The sequence below is a fragment of the Lissotriton helveticus genome, chromosome 8, assembly GCF_964261635.1.
Source record: "Lissotriton helveticus chromosome 8, aLisHel1.1, whole genome shotgun sequence".
NCBI lineage: Eukaryota > Metazoa > Chordata > Amphibia > Caudata > Salamandridae > Lissotriton > Lissotriton helveticus.
This window is the reverse complement of record NC_136069.1, coordinates 1,262,528,791-1,262,544,363: the sequence shown is the minus strand read 5'-3', so window position 1 is coordinate 1,262,544,363 and position 15,573 is coordinate 1,262,528,791. Positions and strand designations below refer to the sequence as shown.

The window sequence follows — 15,573 nt, the reverse complement described above, 5'->3', positions numbered from 1 at the left end:
TTGGTTCTAAGTTCTATTTTACAGTTTATTCTTTAAAAATTCATATCTCAAGTTCTACTTATTGCATTTTTGGGTCCTGTTTTATTTATTAAATTAAGTTCTATTTTTCTAACCTTATGTGGAATCTGTGTGTGTGGTGTTGTCACTGTTTTACTGTTTGAAATGTTGCACAGATGCTTTACATATTGCCTCTAAGTTAAGGCTGACTGTTCTGTGCCAAGCTACCAGGGGATGAGCAGAGGCTAATTTAGGGTTTGCCTGCTTCTTACCCTGATTAGGATTGTGGTTGCTGCTTGACTCATACCCCAGTCAACCTACAACACAATTTCTAACAATGTATATATAAATGGGACTATACACTATATATGAGCATATGAGAATGCAAGAAAATAAAACCCTTCAGAATGAGAACTCTAAAATATATAAATGAAATATGTGTGTAATCAATTTACACTCTTTGTGTTAATCAAATGCAGGTAGACAAGGTGCCGCCATGGAACTTTTCCGGTTATGCAAATCCTCCATGCGATTGAGACTGGAGTTAACAATGCCCGATTTCAGGATCCATTTAAGTTCTTCCTTGTTCAGTGGATGTTTAATATCTCCTCCACTGTTTGGCCATGAAATAATTGAAATAACTTGCCATTTGAGATCTGAATCACAGTGTTTTTGGTCAGTAAAATGTTCCCAAAGCAGAGTTTGTTTCTGAAAAAAAAAGAATGACCCTCACACCCTAAGAGTTTTGTCCCAAAGTATGTTGGTTAAATATTGTGTTTTTTTCTGCCCCTCACTGACAGACTTTACCTGGTGGTGAGGGATAGAAAATAATACATTACACCATCCACCTTGAATAGGGTGGGCGGTGTAATGCCCTTTTTCAGACAGGCCCTTGTCTGTTGGTCTGCCGGACGAACCTTTCCGTCCTCCGAGCCAACAGAGGCTCTGTCGACGGAAAGTTTATGATATGCCCATCTCTACATGAGTAAGGCGGAGCAAGAGTTCGCATTCTGGCTGCTCTATCACATTTGTGACACAGTACACTGCCTACAAAAACTCTAAATCAGTTGCCATAGGAGCTACATGGTGGTTTGTCTTAAGCGAGACAGTATAATTTGAGGCTAATATATAATTAGAGGCTGCTTACACTTGATAATCACCGACTAATAACATGTAAATGAAGAATGCATTCAAACCTTTATAATTCACCTGTATTCTAGGTTCTGCCCATCGCCCATGTTAGTGAAAACACGAAGCTTGTGACATTAATAAACCCCCTGGCGGTTAACCTCAGTATGTACAAGCAGAAAGTGGGGCGCGTCATCAATGCCTGTGAAAGGTGAGTGCTTGTTTCTTTCCCTCGTACACTGGACGAATCTTACATTATTGTTCTGGTTAAACTGAGTATATGAAGAATAAAAAAGGGACCCTCTGCTTTACTTCAGATGGCTAAAGGCACTTAAAGAGACACATGATATGTTTGTGTCTGTAGTCAAGATGTTAATTTGTGTTGCTGGTTACAAGAGGTGGGCGCTGGCACTCATTTTTTGCAACTTGACTTATTTTCATCATCAGACTTTGATACAGAAGAAAAAGATAAAGGTAGATAGGGGAGAAGGGGGGGGGGGAGCTAGCACAACTGGCAAAAGAAAGCATCGATGAGAAAGAACATGCAATGGTGGTCTTCAATATTTTGATCACTTGCAGCACCAAGGCTGGGATTGCACTCAAACTATTTTTGAAAAAGTTGGCCCCTGAGTGCCTGTCTAAAGCCTAATTACTTATGTTGTGGCTGGCCTGCTCCAAATAACACTAGGGAATGGCTGCTTATCAGTACCTGGGAAACCAATGAAACAACACAATCTCCTTTAACTAAATGTCCCCAAACGTTCTTTTTGCTCCAATTTCTAAATGCTCATGCTTCACTTTAAAATCATCACTGTGATGATTTAGGTCTACAATTCTGCATAGGATTTTCTCTTCAGACCTGATCAACATATTCACTCACTCATCCACTGATACTTTTCTCTCAGTGTGTTAAGTTTCTGCATCACAGATCTGTGTGCAACCTATATGTCACTCATGCCTTAACTGTGCAGTTTTGTAAGTGATGAACGCGTGTACTAGTCTGCCCTGTTGAGTATCTTCTGCTGGGAATGGAAGATTGCACTTGCTGCATTCTGTGGGATAGAGAAGCTTACTTTGCTACTGCCATGATGTACCTTTTCTGTGAGGAAGTAAAGCTTGCACTGATGCTGCCTGATTTGTATGTGTCATTTAAAGGGAGAAAGCTTACAACGTTGCTACTCTACCTGTACCTGTCATTTGAAAGATCCTCTCCTGGTGCCCAAGATATCCATGTTCTTTGAACAAGGGTTATTTCCATTGCTGTTGCCCAATCTTATGAAAAAATAAAGGATACGCTCAATACATGTGCATAACATGCACTTTGAATCAGGGACTATGTCACAATATTTCATACCAAGATCTGTAGTACTGAGGAAGGTGAATGACTCTGTATGGGAAACATTTGAGTGCCAAAATATGGTGATGAAAAAGAGAAGAATGGGTCAGTTGCTTGGTGCTCTTGTTTTTAATCTTGTAGGAGGGGGACACCAGTAAAAACAAATGTCAGCTCACCCATATACAGGTTTACCCCCTTGCATGCGGCGCGAATTTTCACGTTGTGCGGGCATTTTAATTAGTGGGCAGAATTGGGACGGCTGGGGGCCGCTCTCCGCACACGCCCACCGTGACGCGTGATGGCTACTGGCCGTCATAAGCATGCAAGGGGTTAATTTAGGTATGGGTTAAAACAAAGGGAGAATAGAAATATCGATTTGAGGGATATAACCTCATCCAAACTAAGGAAACCAGTTGATAAAGGATACCAGACTAGGGTGATGAGGATTCATTTTTGTATGTGAGTACATGAATATATGGTAATTCTTTAAGAGTTTTGGCTGTTTCTTCCAGGACGGTTTTACTTCATGTATTCTTATGGTTTTTTACAGAGAGCATACAACAGTCTTTTAACTTCTCTCACTCCCTCGTTAGTGTGTAAATAATATGTATTGTTTATGTTCTGTATGTGTTAGAGAACTGTATGGTGTCCTTCTTGCTTCTGCGACCTGTCATGGACTTATTGAGTGTATTAATCCCTTGGCCGCGGCGGTAATTCCGCCGCGACGGTAGGGGGGAGGGTGGGCCGCGCGGCGCCCCCATGCTCATGACAGAACCACTCCGTCACGAGCCGCGGTGGCGCTGTGCTTGTGACGGAATGGTTCTGTCACGGCTCCACCCGCTCAATAGAACGCGCCGCGCAGGCACAAAATCAGCGCCGCGCAGGCGCGGCTGCCGGGCCGTGACGGAACCATTCCGTCACCAGCACAGCACTACCTTGGCTCGTGATGGAATGGTTCCGTCACGAGCATGCAAGGGGTTAAAGAAGGCTGATTTGCTGCTTCCTATGTTGCACCCTTGTTGTGATGTGTGCCACACAGTATTAGATCAGTATTAAACTCCCCACTATAGAAAAAAACGATTGGCTTTGCTGAAGCTTGTTTTAATTCATTATGAGAATTAAAGAACGAACCCTCCCAAAATAATATGTGAACAGAATGTACTGGTGAAACAATAAGCAGTTTTGTTAATGGACTAGATGACATTGTTCATATATAAAACATAGCTAGCTCGCTAGTGGCTTAATGTTGCCATTAACACTTTAGGCCATGTCTTGTACTGTAGCCATTAGCAGTGTGCAGGCTGGAGTTTTGAGCCAATAATAGCAGTGTAAAAGCAAAATACAAGCCCAGAGTACAACATGCTTTTGGATGAAAAACGAGTATTGGTGGATAGTATTAAATGCAGCAGTGAAATTATGCAGCAGTGGTTGACGAAATTATACAGCTAAGAAAGGGGAAATATGTGGAATGATGCAGCACATCTGTAGAAGTATCATTTGACATTTTAGCTGCTATTAAACGTGTCTTGGCAAATGTGCACTTCATTAGTACCGATTTGACACCTGAATACAGCTATCAGCAACTGAAAAGTGACCAGTTAAACTTTACAAAGGATCTGCCACTGCTCAGAATTACACGTACAGCTTTTGGTTTAAAAACATGTGATCCAGTGAGCTAGAAACAAAATTAAATATGTTATGAATTTTTTTAAATTACTTACAAAATGGTGCTCTATGTGGCAAGTGAAGAACATACACGTTTATGCAAAAAATGTTGCAGCCGCAGAAACACATAATTCCAGAGGCCTGGATTATATGTCACACAGCCACGGTGGACATATCCCTCCAATAACAGTACTATACGACGTCTGTCTTGCAGAGGTATTGTAAATAGATGTTTTAAAGTTCCAGCATGGCTTCCACATTTAGAACCAACATTTTGGCCTTTTTGTAATGGTAAAGCAATGATACACCGTGGCTAACATCCTTCCATAATGGCCTCCTTGTTTAGAGGAAGTGGCACAGTGGGATACATTGCACTACAGATGAAATGAGCATCAAGCAAGCGTATTGTTAACACTGCGTGGAGAGATGTAGTATCCCCTTAAGTAACATTAAAATAAACAGAGGAGAACCAAAGAAATGAAACAGGAATTATAAAAGGAGAACATTGAAAACTAACAGACTGGCCAAATAGCTGTTACACTGAAATGCATTCATTTTCAAGGGACTGTGCCTATAATTTAACATATGCTAGTTACAATCAATATATCAGGTCTACTGCCTTTATTGTAACTTTTCAATATAAACAGTCAGACCTATAACATTTATCATTGGCTTGTCACCATGACCAATGCAGGCCTACTGTGTTTGTCATAAGCCTACCCACAAGGCAACCATCAGGTGCAAAATATAGTTGTCAAATCAGTGTCAAATTCCCACTAATAGAGCCTAATAAGGATTACCATAGTGGAAATCCTCTATCCTCTATTGTTTGGGTGAGTTACGAACACCAAAACCCTTGCGTACAACAGAAACCTGAGAGAATCCATGTTATAAAATGCCTGCCTACGGACTTTTGCACAGTGTAATAGGAATCCACCCTTAAAAGCCCATTCCCCTTCACAATACATAAGTAAGGCCTATTTGCTTTGTAATAACTTTTCATTGTAAACAAATCACACCCAAGGAGCCTGATATCAGTTTTGACAGTGAACTGATAATACCTCTAGCCTTTTTCAATGGCTTGACACTGTATACAACACAGGCCTACTGAAGTGCGCATAGGTTGGCAACTATCGGGCATACAATTATAAAATTACAAATATGTACAAAATTACAATTGGGAAAACAATATACAACCCGTCTCACCTAACAAGAATCATCACAATCAAATTCTACTCCCCGGATTTCTCAGAGTGGGTGATCAACACCAAAACACTTGCCTACTGTGGTAACCTGTAGATTCCTTGTAATCAAGAACCTTTCTACTGCCTGTATCACTATGTAATAACAATCCACTCTTATAGGCCTTTTCGCTTGACCGTATGCTTTTCACAATAAATGGTCCAGGCCTACAGCTTTTGTAATATCTTTTAAGAATAAACATGCCAGGCCTAATGCATCTGACATAACATTTACCTCAACACCATAATTAACTCAGGGGCCTACTGTGTGACGTAGGCTTTCCTCCAAGGCAACCATCAAGCATACAGTCATTAAATTGCAAATGTACACAAATTACAAAATTGCAGTTGGCAAATCAAAACACTATCTTTGCTTCCAGGCCTTAACAAGGACTCCCACAGTGTAAACCTTCTGTCCCCATGGTTTGTGAGAGGGTGAAACCAACACCAAAACCCTTGCCTGCTAAGGTATTTTATGAGATTCTGTTCAAACAAAATACCTTTCTGTAAGCTTTAATATTAAATAATAACAATCTACAATTAAATGGCCATTGAATTTAGCATATGGTTTTCATAATGAATACGTCAGACCTAATGCTTTTAACATAAAGTTTCATAATAAACAGATCAGGCCCATAGCCATGATCACTGGGTTGCTGCCATAACAAACTAAATCCTGCTGTATTGAGCATAAGCTTCGCCACAAGCCTAAAATTGCAATACAAGCTGCCTTTTTAGTGGAAGCACACAAATTCGGCCCAATCAAATCCTGTACTCAGAGGAACCAGTCTGTGACATTCCATGTAACAGAAAATCTACTAGTAGGATTTAATTCAGCCTTAAATATCTTTTGACATTGACGTATGCTTTCCACAATCAATATGCAAGATCCTCTGCATTTATCATAAATTTTCATAATAAACAATTAGGTCTATAGTCTTTATCATTGGCTTGACACCACAACCAACTCAAGCCTATTGTACTGAGCGCAAGCTTTCCACAAGTCATAAATCCAGCATGCAGTCATAAACGTACAAATGTGTACAAATTAGCAGTGGACCAGCTAAATACCATCTTTCCTAAGAGAGCCTAACAAGAATTACTGTAGTGCATATCTTCTATCCTCACTTTTTTTTGATGCATCAACGTTGGTCTTGGCCCTTTTTGCAGGGTCATCCCTGAGCTTTTTGCCTTCCTCCTGTATTTTTTCTGACCTGTTGTTGGTGGTTTTATGACTCTGGGCACTTTACCATTGCCGATCAGTGCTAAAGTGCATATGCTCTCCATTGTAAATTAGCAGTCTGATGGGTCAGGGCTGGGCTGAATAGGACCTGCATTGAATAGAGAGTTGGGGGAGGAGATTTCCTATCACTGCCCTGAGCCCTCATAGAACAGAGAGTAGGGGGTGGAGATTTTCTTTCACTGACCTGAGCCCTCATAGAATAGTGAGTAGGGGGGGAAGATTTCCTTTCAGCTACCTGGGCTAGATCTGCTCTCAAACAATGCTGTCTCCACCTCCTGCCAGGAAGCTGCACCCAGGAGGACAAAATTGGTTTTGACTAGGTACAGACACTCTGCCTTCAGAGAACAAAGGATTTTGCAGTATAAATATTGGGGCCCATACCCCAGAACTTCAGATCACTTCTGGGAATCAAAACAATCCTTTGCTAAGGAGAAGAACCAAGGAAGCTGAAGGAGGAGATTGCCCCTGCAATAGTGACTGTTTGGGGTTGGCTTGCTGTGGTTACTTTATTGCCAAGGAAAGGAGAACAGGAACTTTGTGTGTACTTTTATCATCTTGAGGAAGATCTCCAATGGCTTGAAGTTGAGCTTGCCTCTTGTTCTGAAGTCTCAGGGCCTTAAAGACTTCACCACCAGCTCCCCATGAATTCCCTTGCTGGGAATTCTACCTGCAGTGAGGGGCCTGCTGTTGTTTGGGCCCTCTGAGAAACTGCGTGACGCTGGGAGCTGGAAGTGCAGCGCAACGAGGAGAAGCGTGTCGCCGCCACAGCAGTTGCCGTCGCATTGCCGAAGAACCGGGTCGCCGCCACAGCTGTTTGCTGTAGCACCCCAGACGAAGCGTGTCGCATCACTGGAGATGCGCGCCGCCGCCGCAGAGGTCGCATGCCCATCACCAGGGAAGCGTGTCGCAGGGCCTGTCGTGGCTCCAAAGTTCACCTATTTTGCCGCACGGCCGTCGGGCCTGCACATATCGCATCCACGTTGTCGCATTGCATCAAAGATGCCATTTTGTCGCATAGTACCGGATCATCACATCGCGGCTCCATCTTGTCGCATTGTAACCGGAACGCAGTAAGAAACCAACACATCACCTTCACTCCGGTAAGGAACCGACGCATCACCTCTCCTGCGCTGCTGCAAGGAACCGAAAAAACACACAAGATGATGGACGGAATGTTGCACATTGGCAAAACATTCACCCCCAGTCACAGATCTGGGATTAATCCATCGTTATTTTGCTCACCTCGCCACCCCAGTTCAGACATGGCCATATGCAAATCAGGCTTGACCCTGTGCCTCATGGGAATAGTCCAGTCCAAACTGCCAAGCCATGTCTTCCCTGGACCGGAATCAAGCATCCGAGGACCGGTTTCTGGCTATCAGCTGTCATCAGCCAGGATAGCTTGACTCCAGTGGCGTAGTGAGCACGGGACCCACGTCTGGGCATACCCTTCCTACATAGGGTGAACAGCAAAACACACAAGATGATGGACGGAATGTTGCACATTGGCAAAACATGCACCCCCAGTCACAGATCTGGGTTTAATCCATCGTTATTTTGCTCACCACGCCACCCCAGTTCAGACATGGCCATGTGCAAATCAGGCTTGACCCTGTGCCTCATGGGAACAGTCCAGCCCGAACTGCCAAGCCATGTCTTCCCTGGACCAGAATCAAGCATCCTAGGACCGGTTTCTGGCTATCAGCCTTCATCAGCCAGGATAGCTTGACTCCAGTGAGGAACCTCGCATCACCTCCCCCGAAGCAAGGAACCGACGCATCACCTTTCCTGCTACCCTTTTGTTTGTTTTATGTGACGCATCCAAGGTACTTTGAGAGTAAAGTTTCGCATTTACCATATACATTGAACTAAGCTATTTCTACCATTTTAAAGTCCTATTTTGATTACTGTATTGTTGGTTTTTGTTGTTGGGTCTTGTGTTATGTTTAGTAAAGAATACTTATTTTGCTAAACTGGTGTGGTGTCCATTTGTAATATTTTCGCTGTAATACTGTATGTGTTCACAAATGCTTTACACACTGCCTCTGAGATAAGCCTATCTGCTCGTGCCAAGCTACCAAGGGGGTGAGCAGGGGTTATCTAGGAGTGTATCCCCCTGATCCTGACTAGAAGCAAGGGTCCCTATTTGGACAAAGGTGCAAACCATTGCCAACTAGAAACCCCCATTTCTAACAATCACCAACACCAAAACCCAATTCCATGTAACAAAATATCTGACTATAGACTTTAACACATGGTGATATCAATTCATCCTTAAAAGCAAATTTACTTTAACACATGCTTTTCGCAGTAGGTAGGTTAGGGCTACTCTACTCTCTGTGCCTTAATGTTTCATTGTAAACAGATCAAACAAAATGAAATCTGGCATAACTTCCCAGTGAACTGATGAAGCCTTTACCTTTTACCATTGGCTTTACACTCTACCCCACACCAGCCTATTCAGGTGCACATAAACTGACAACCACCATGCTTACAATTTTAAAATTGCAAATAGGTAGACGAATACAGCTTGCAAAACAATATATAGCATGTTACAATAGGGCCTAATGAGAACCATGACCGTGAAAACCCCCAGGGTTTGTTATAGTGAGTGGATAATGCCAAAGACTTTGCCTACTTTGCTAATCTATGAGATTACGTGTAACAAAATACGTGTTTATAGCCTGTAACACAATGTGACAACATATAGACAAAGGAGTATGCAGGTCCTTCCCCTACAGAAACTGCATACTCCTTTGTCTATACATGCTCTTGGGGGCTTGTATGCTGGACCTTCAAGTGCCCCTGATCCCCCTTTTGTTAGAAATACAATGTGACAACAGCTAACTGCAAAAAGTTCACTGGCTTCAACAAATGCTTTTCACAATTAATTGGCTAGACCAACTGTCTTTGTCATATTGTTTTAATATTAAGTAGACCAGATCTTTGGCATTGGACATAAAGTTTCCAGTGCACCAATCAGGCCTATAGTTTATCACCATAACCAAGTCAGGCCTACAGTTTTCAGCATAACCTTTCCCACAAGGCAACCATCAGACATATAGGGGCTCATTACGATGTCGGGCGGAAAGCCCCTCCCAACAGTCAGAATCTCCCTGACCGCATCGAAGCCCTTCCAACCGATTTGGTCGGTTTACAGTCCAACCCCCCAATTAGGATGTTTGCGGTCGGAATGTAAACCGTGCTGTAATTCTGAATTGGTTCCGACCAACTCGCGGAGTATTCATGTCGGTCGGAACAGCATCGCACACCCCTATGGACAGTGTTTCCGCCACCGGGATTATGATGTCGATTTCAAACAGCCTTACTGGCCTGTCCGACACAAAAAGGCTGCCATAAAGTGACTTTGGGGGGCCCCTGGCAGGGCTCTCTAGCCCCCGCAGCCTACGATGGATGGGCGAGGTGGTACCTAAGGGACCCCCCCTGTAAAATCCTGCAATGTGTGGCTGGTACCATGGGGTGCCTGGGACATGGTGCAGGGTTTTCCGCACACACCCATTTCCCCATGGGAGCCTGTGTTATGGCCGATTGTCGGGAGTAACACAAGCTCCCATAGTAAACAAGGGGACTCTGATCGTAAACCACAAGTCCGTCAGTCCCGAATCCGAGAAAGTGTTGGGCAGAGACTTTCCGTCCGATATCGTAATGAGGCCCATGGTCATAAAATTAGAAAGTTATACAAGATTACAGCTCGTTAAGCAAAATTCTGTTTCTCCAAAGAGGGCCCAACAAGGATTCTCAAAAAGCAAACATGCTATATCCACTGTTTGTCACACAGGGTTATCAACACCAAAAGTGTTGCACTAAGCACAAGATGGCAGTGGTATATACTGGCCAGCACCTCTGTAAAAGTTTGTATCCAAAGTCAAGATATATACACAGGGATATTCTCCAGCGTGCTCAATGTCGAACACTGTGCCATCCACAGTGTTACACTGTATGTTGGAAACCCCACATCCAAATGAGACCAAAAACTTTGTTAGACAGAGCACAACCCAAAAGTTTGTTACCACAATGACTTAAGTAAGTCAAGCACACGTGACATCATAAATGGCACGACTCAAATATTGTCCAAAAAACAGAAAAGTCTTTTATTTTCAAATCTTCATCACAGTTGACACGTAGACATAGAGAAATTTACAGCCGAAACGTGTTTCGTCTTGGGATGACTTTTTAGAGGCTAAGGCAAACTGTATTGACGTTATGATTCCACGACGTTTCCTGAGTTGTTGAAAAGAGATTTATATAAAAAGAACCAAGCTTCTGTACCGGTTGAAGCTGTTTAATCAGTATGGTTCACTGTTTAGTAGAAAGAACTGTTGTATCATACACGATCTGACTTGTAGTCTGTATCATCTCTCTTTAGCTTACGTGACTTCTTCTCTTTTAGATAAATTTGATGTTTTGTCAGTATCTCTTCAAGAATTTTATAGTTCTTATCACTTACTTCTTTTAGATTCATTTGTTCTATCTCATATTCTAATGTTTGGATCTCCACCAATAGCTGTTCCCTTCTTCTCTCAGCATGTTTGATTAGGATAGACATCATCCCATATGAGGAACATGCCAGTAGCTCCTGCCACTCCAATAATAGGTCCTCGCCTAAATCATCAAAAGACGGAAAGATGATGACTCTAAGTCCACGAGGGACATGCTTCATATCAATATACTTTCTAAGTACCATGGCATCCCACCATTTGGATGAAGCCTGCTTGCGAACTCTTTCTAGCTTTTGAAATTTAGATTTCAAACCTTCCCCTTTAGTAGTAGTCTGAGTTACATTTGTATCTTTTCTATTATTAAATAGTTAATCAAACTATTTGTTTCTATCATCCTTGAAGCTAGACATTTGCACCGAACACGTATTTAGAAATGGGGTATAACAAAAACCAGAGTGCACAGCCCACCACAAATAACTTTACACTAAGCACAAGATGGCAGTGGTATTTACTGGCCAGCACCTCTGTATATACCACTGCCATCTTGTGGTTGTAGTGTGTGCAAACCCTATTTTGCGAGTCTAACCTATTACCAACTCTCAAAATAGGGTTTGTGAGTCTCTATTAGGAAGGGACGTGCCAAGGTCATCCCTTCCTAATAGTGAGTCGCAGGGAGATCACAGTTTACCACGTCCCCTTTGGAAATGTTTACGAAAATATTTTTTACGAGCAGGCAGTGGTCCACTGCCTACCCTTAAAAAAGTTAAAAGAAACCTTTTTAATTTTTTTCTTTCAAATGCATTCCGTTTCCTTTAAGGAAAATGGGCTACATTTGAAAAAAAAACATTGCTTTATTTAACCCCTTCGTTGTTCATGTTGAGCTCAGCTCGTCATGAGGCACACTGGTCGTGTGCTTATGACGAGCTGACCTTGTCATGAACAATGGGATCATGCAAAGGTCAGCACAGGAGGGGAAAAGTCATAGCAGCCAAGGTGTTAAAAAGCAAACTCAGACATGGTGGTCTGCTGTCTCCAGCAGGCCACCATCCCTGTGATAGTAGCCCATTCCCAATGGTTCACAAATTGTGACCTGCCTCATGAATATTGATGAGGCAGGTCATGAGCGACCCCATTGGGAATCGCTAAATGAGTCTGAGACACATTAATACATTCCGTTTTGCGAGTTGCAAATTGCGAGTCACAGAAAATCGCAATTTGCGACCCGCAACGGAAACATCTAGCCCCAAGGTTTCTAGTTATATAAGACCCTTTAGCAGCATTTAGGGGAGGTTGTGGTGTAAAGGCCAGAGCTGCCGACTTTGGATTTGGGGAACCGGTTTCAGTGTCTTGTGATTCTGGGCAGATCACTTAATCTCCCCATGCCTACCAAAAATGAATGTGTCCTTGTGTAATGTAACTGGTGCTCATATACAGCTCTCCAATACCTTCGGGTCGAGTTTGCGATATATAAAATATATAAAACTTCAACAACAACAAAAATTATATCATGTGTGTGGCCCTAAAAGTTTAAGATCAAGCAGCCATACTGTTGCTGGCTCAGGCAGTGGGACAAATAAACTAAATAATCACAGCTGCATGGAAAGGAAGTACTTTTTATGTGTTTGTGTAAGCACACAACTTCTGCCCAATCAAAACAAGTACTCCTGACTAACAAAATGCTGGGGTAGCCGAAGCCCCTCTCTGTAGCACCCCTGAAAGCTGTTTTTTTATGTTGATCCCAGTACGTCTGGTGACAGATGCGCTGTCCAGCCAGACCTACCAATGTTTTAGCAACCCCTCTTCATGAGATCAGTCTTAGCATAGAAGTTGGTGTGAATTAGGGAGAGTGCCTCAAACAGGCCCTGCCTTTAACAAGAGCAGCATAAAAAGAGATAGCAAATGTAGTGTGGCGACATCTTGAGGTGGAGGTAGAATAGCCTTTTGCATTAAGCAACGTTGGCAGCTGACTCCTGCTTTTATCTTACCTTATCAATTTTTTTAACAGAAAATGCAATGCATCCTGCTTTCTACAAGACTTTTCTTCACATTTCTCTTTCTTCCAGTAGGCCTATGGCCACACTTTGGAACTCCTCTAGTGGCTGAAGCTAGTTAAAATCAGACATGCCTATGAGCACAGCCCTTCAATATTCACCCTTGAATGAATGAATATCAGTCTTATAAAGCGCAAACTTTGTCCAAAGGTGTCAAGGCGCTGCTGAAAGAGCCAGAGGTTGCAGGGGCACAAAAGTACTCCTAACAATTAAGGTTGAAGAGCCAGGTCTTCAGGGCCTTGTGGAAAAGAGAGTGGGATTCTTGTCCAGAGATTGACAGGGAAATTAAATGAAATGAAAAGGGGTTTTATAAAAGCACAGCAGTTGCCCTGAGGCGTCCAGGCGCTAAGAACCAGGTTGGTACCCTCCAGTGAGTTGATCCGGAAATTAGTCTAGCTTAGTTAAAAAGAAAGGTTTTAAGTTGTTTACGGAAACTCAGCAGGTTGGAGTTAGATCTTAGATGGAAGGGAAGTGTGTTCCATAGCTTTGACGAATTATAAGAGAAAGACCGGCCCCCTGCTCTAGATCTTCGGATCTGGGGGACTTTTGCTAAAAAGGCATGGGATGAACGAAGCTGTTTATTGGGTTGGTAGGGAGTGATCAGAGAGTGGTTGATTACTGGGCCAGATTTCCAGTATGCTTGGTGAGTGATGCACATAGATTTGAATTTTATTCTTTCCCTGACAGGGAGCCAGTGCAGAGCTCTCAACCCAGGCTCTATCGGGACTCTGCGTGGGATGCCTAGCAATGTGCGTGCTGCACAGTTCTGGATCCGCTGAAGTTTTTGCAGACTGTATTCAGGCGCCCCTAAATACAGGGCGTTGTTGAAATGAAGACGAGATTGAATTAGGCCCTGTATGACTACCTGCTTTGCCTCAAAGGGAAGAAGAGGAAGGATTTTTTTCATCATCCTGATGAGACCAAAGCAGGTCGCCGACACTTTAGTCGTTTGTGTATTGAAGGTCAGGGATTTGTCCAGCCACACCCCAAGACTTTTTATATTGTCTTTGGGTGTGGGAGGTACGCCCAAGCTGGTAGGCCATAGCAGCTCCAGGGTGGAAGGGGCTGATGGGCCAAGAAGCATGAGCTCAGTTTTATCCCCATTGAGCTTCAAACATGACTCCGTCATCCAACTTTTAATCTGTTCCAAGCAGATTGTCAGGCTGGTCTGTGGTTGATCGCCGTTCTTTTGCGCAAGGGAGACCACTAGCTGAGTGTCATCCGCATAAGTAATGATCTTAATACCATGCGGACGAACAATCTCAGCCAGTGGTCTCATGTATGTATTGAATAGCGGCACCCCACAGCCCAGAGGCTTGCTCATGTAGACGGAAGCTCCTTCAAAGACTTGGAATGTCCGGTCACTTAGGAAAGATTTAAGCCAAGCCAGGGCTTCTCCTGATATTCCTAGGCTAAAGAGACGGAGTAGAAGGATTTTATGGTTCACCGTGTCAAAGGCGGCGCTCAGATCGAGGAGGATCACTGCCACTGACCCCCCCAGATCCAAGATCCGCCTAGCTTCCTCTGTTACTGCCATCAAAGCAGTTTCCGTCCCATGTTTGGGGCGGAAACCCGTTTGGGCAGCATCAAGCAGATGGTTACACTCGAGAAACCTGGTCAAAGAGATGTTAATATGTTTTTCGAGGACTTTGCTTACCCAGGGGAGCAATGAAATCGGGCGGTAATTGTTGAGGTTGCCAGGGTCGAGGGTGGGCTTCTTCAGGAGTGCTCGTACCATGGCGTGTTTCCAGGTAGGCGGAACCATTCCAGTCGCTATGAAGGAGTTCAGTAACTCCATGAGTGTGGGAAGAATAACCTTATCGGCCAAGACCAGTGTACTCGGAGGGGCAGGATCACACGGAGAGCCGGATTTTATTTGGTGCATCAGGGGCTCGAGTGTTTCTGGGTCTAACTGGGGGAAGTGGTCTAAGATATTTTGATGAGGATCCTCCATTTCTGCAGCTGGATAAGATCCTTGGGTGGAGGACTCTGCATCTGAGCCCGGAAAGGGTAAGTAGATTGTGTTTACTTTGTGGAAAAAGAACTCAGCTAAATCATTACAACGGGAAAGTGGGTTGTAATTAACGGCCGAAGAAAGTGGGATCCTGGTCAGATCTTTTATTGTTTGATATATCTCTTTGGGCTTGGATCTAGCCGACATTATTTTCTCGCTGTAATAGGCCGATTGTGTTGATTTTATTTCGGATTTATAGGTTCTGATGGCCTCCCTGTAGGTGGCTTTGTCCGTGGTGGCATAGCTCAAGCGCCACTTTCTTTCCAGCCTCTTACATATAAGTTTTTTTCCTCTAAGCTCTTCTGAATACCAGGGCTCTGTTTTGTGCTGCCTTTTTGAGCCGAAGGTACGGAGGGGAAGTATGGAGTCCAGTGATTTCGTAACCCAATTGTCATATTCATTGTTATTAATTGGGAGATTGTTCCAGAGTTTAGAGGC

At 43.4% G+C, this 15,573-nt stretch overlaps 1 protein-coding gene across 1 annotated transcript in view; it reads left to right on the top strand.

The window, feature by feature from the left end:
* Positions 1–15,573, top strand: part of VWA3B (von Willebrand factor A domain containing 3B) — a 1,052,517-nt gene that overhangs the window by 546,284 nt on the left and 490,660 nt on the right. The window contains exon 21 of the mRNA XM_078658240.1: positions 1,218–1,336. Within this exon, the coding sequence (XP_078514366.1) occupies positions 1,218–1,336 (119 nt within the window). The remainder of the gene's footprint in view (positions 1–1,217; positions 1,337–15,573) is intronic.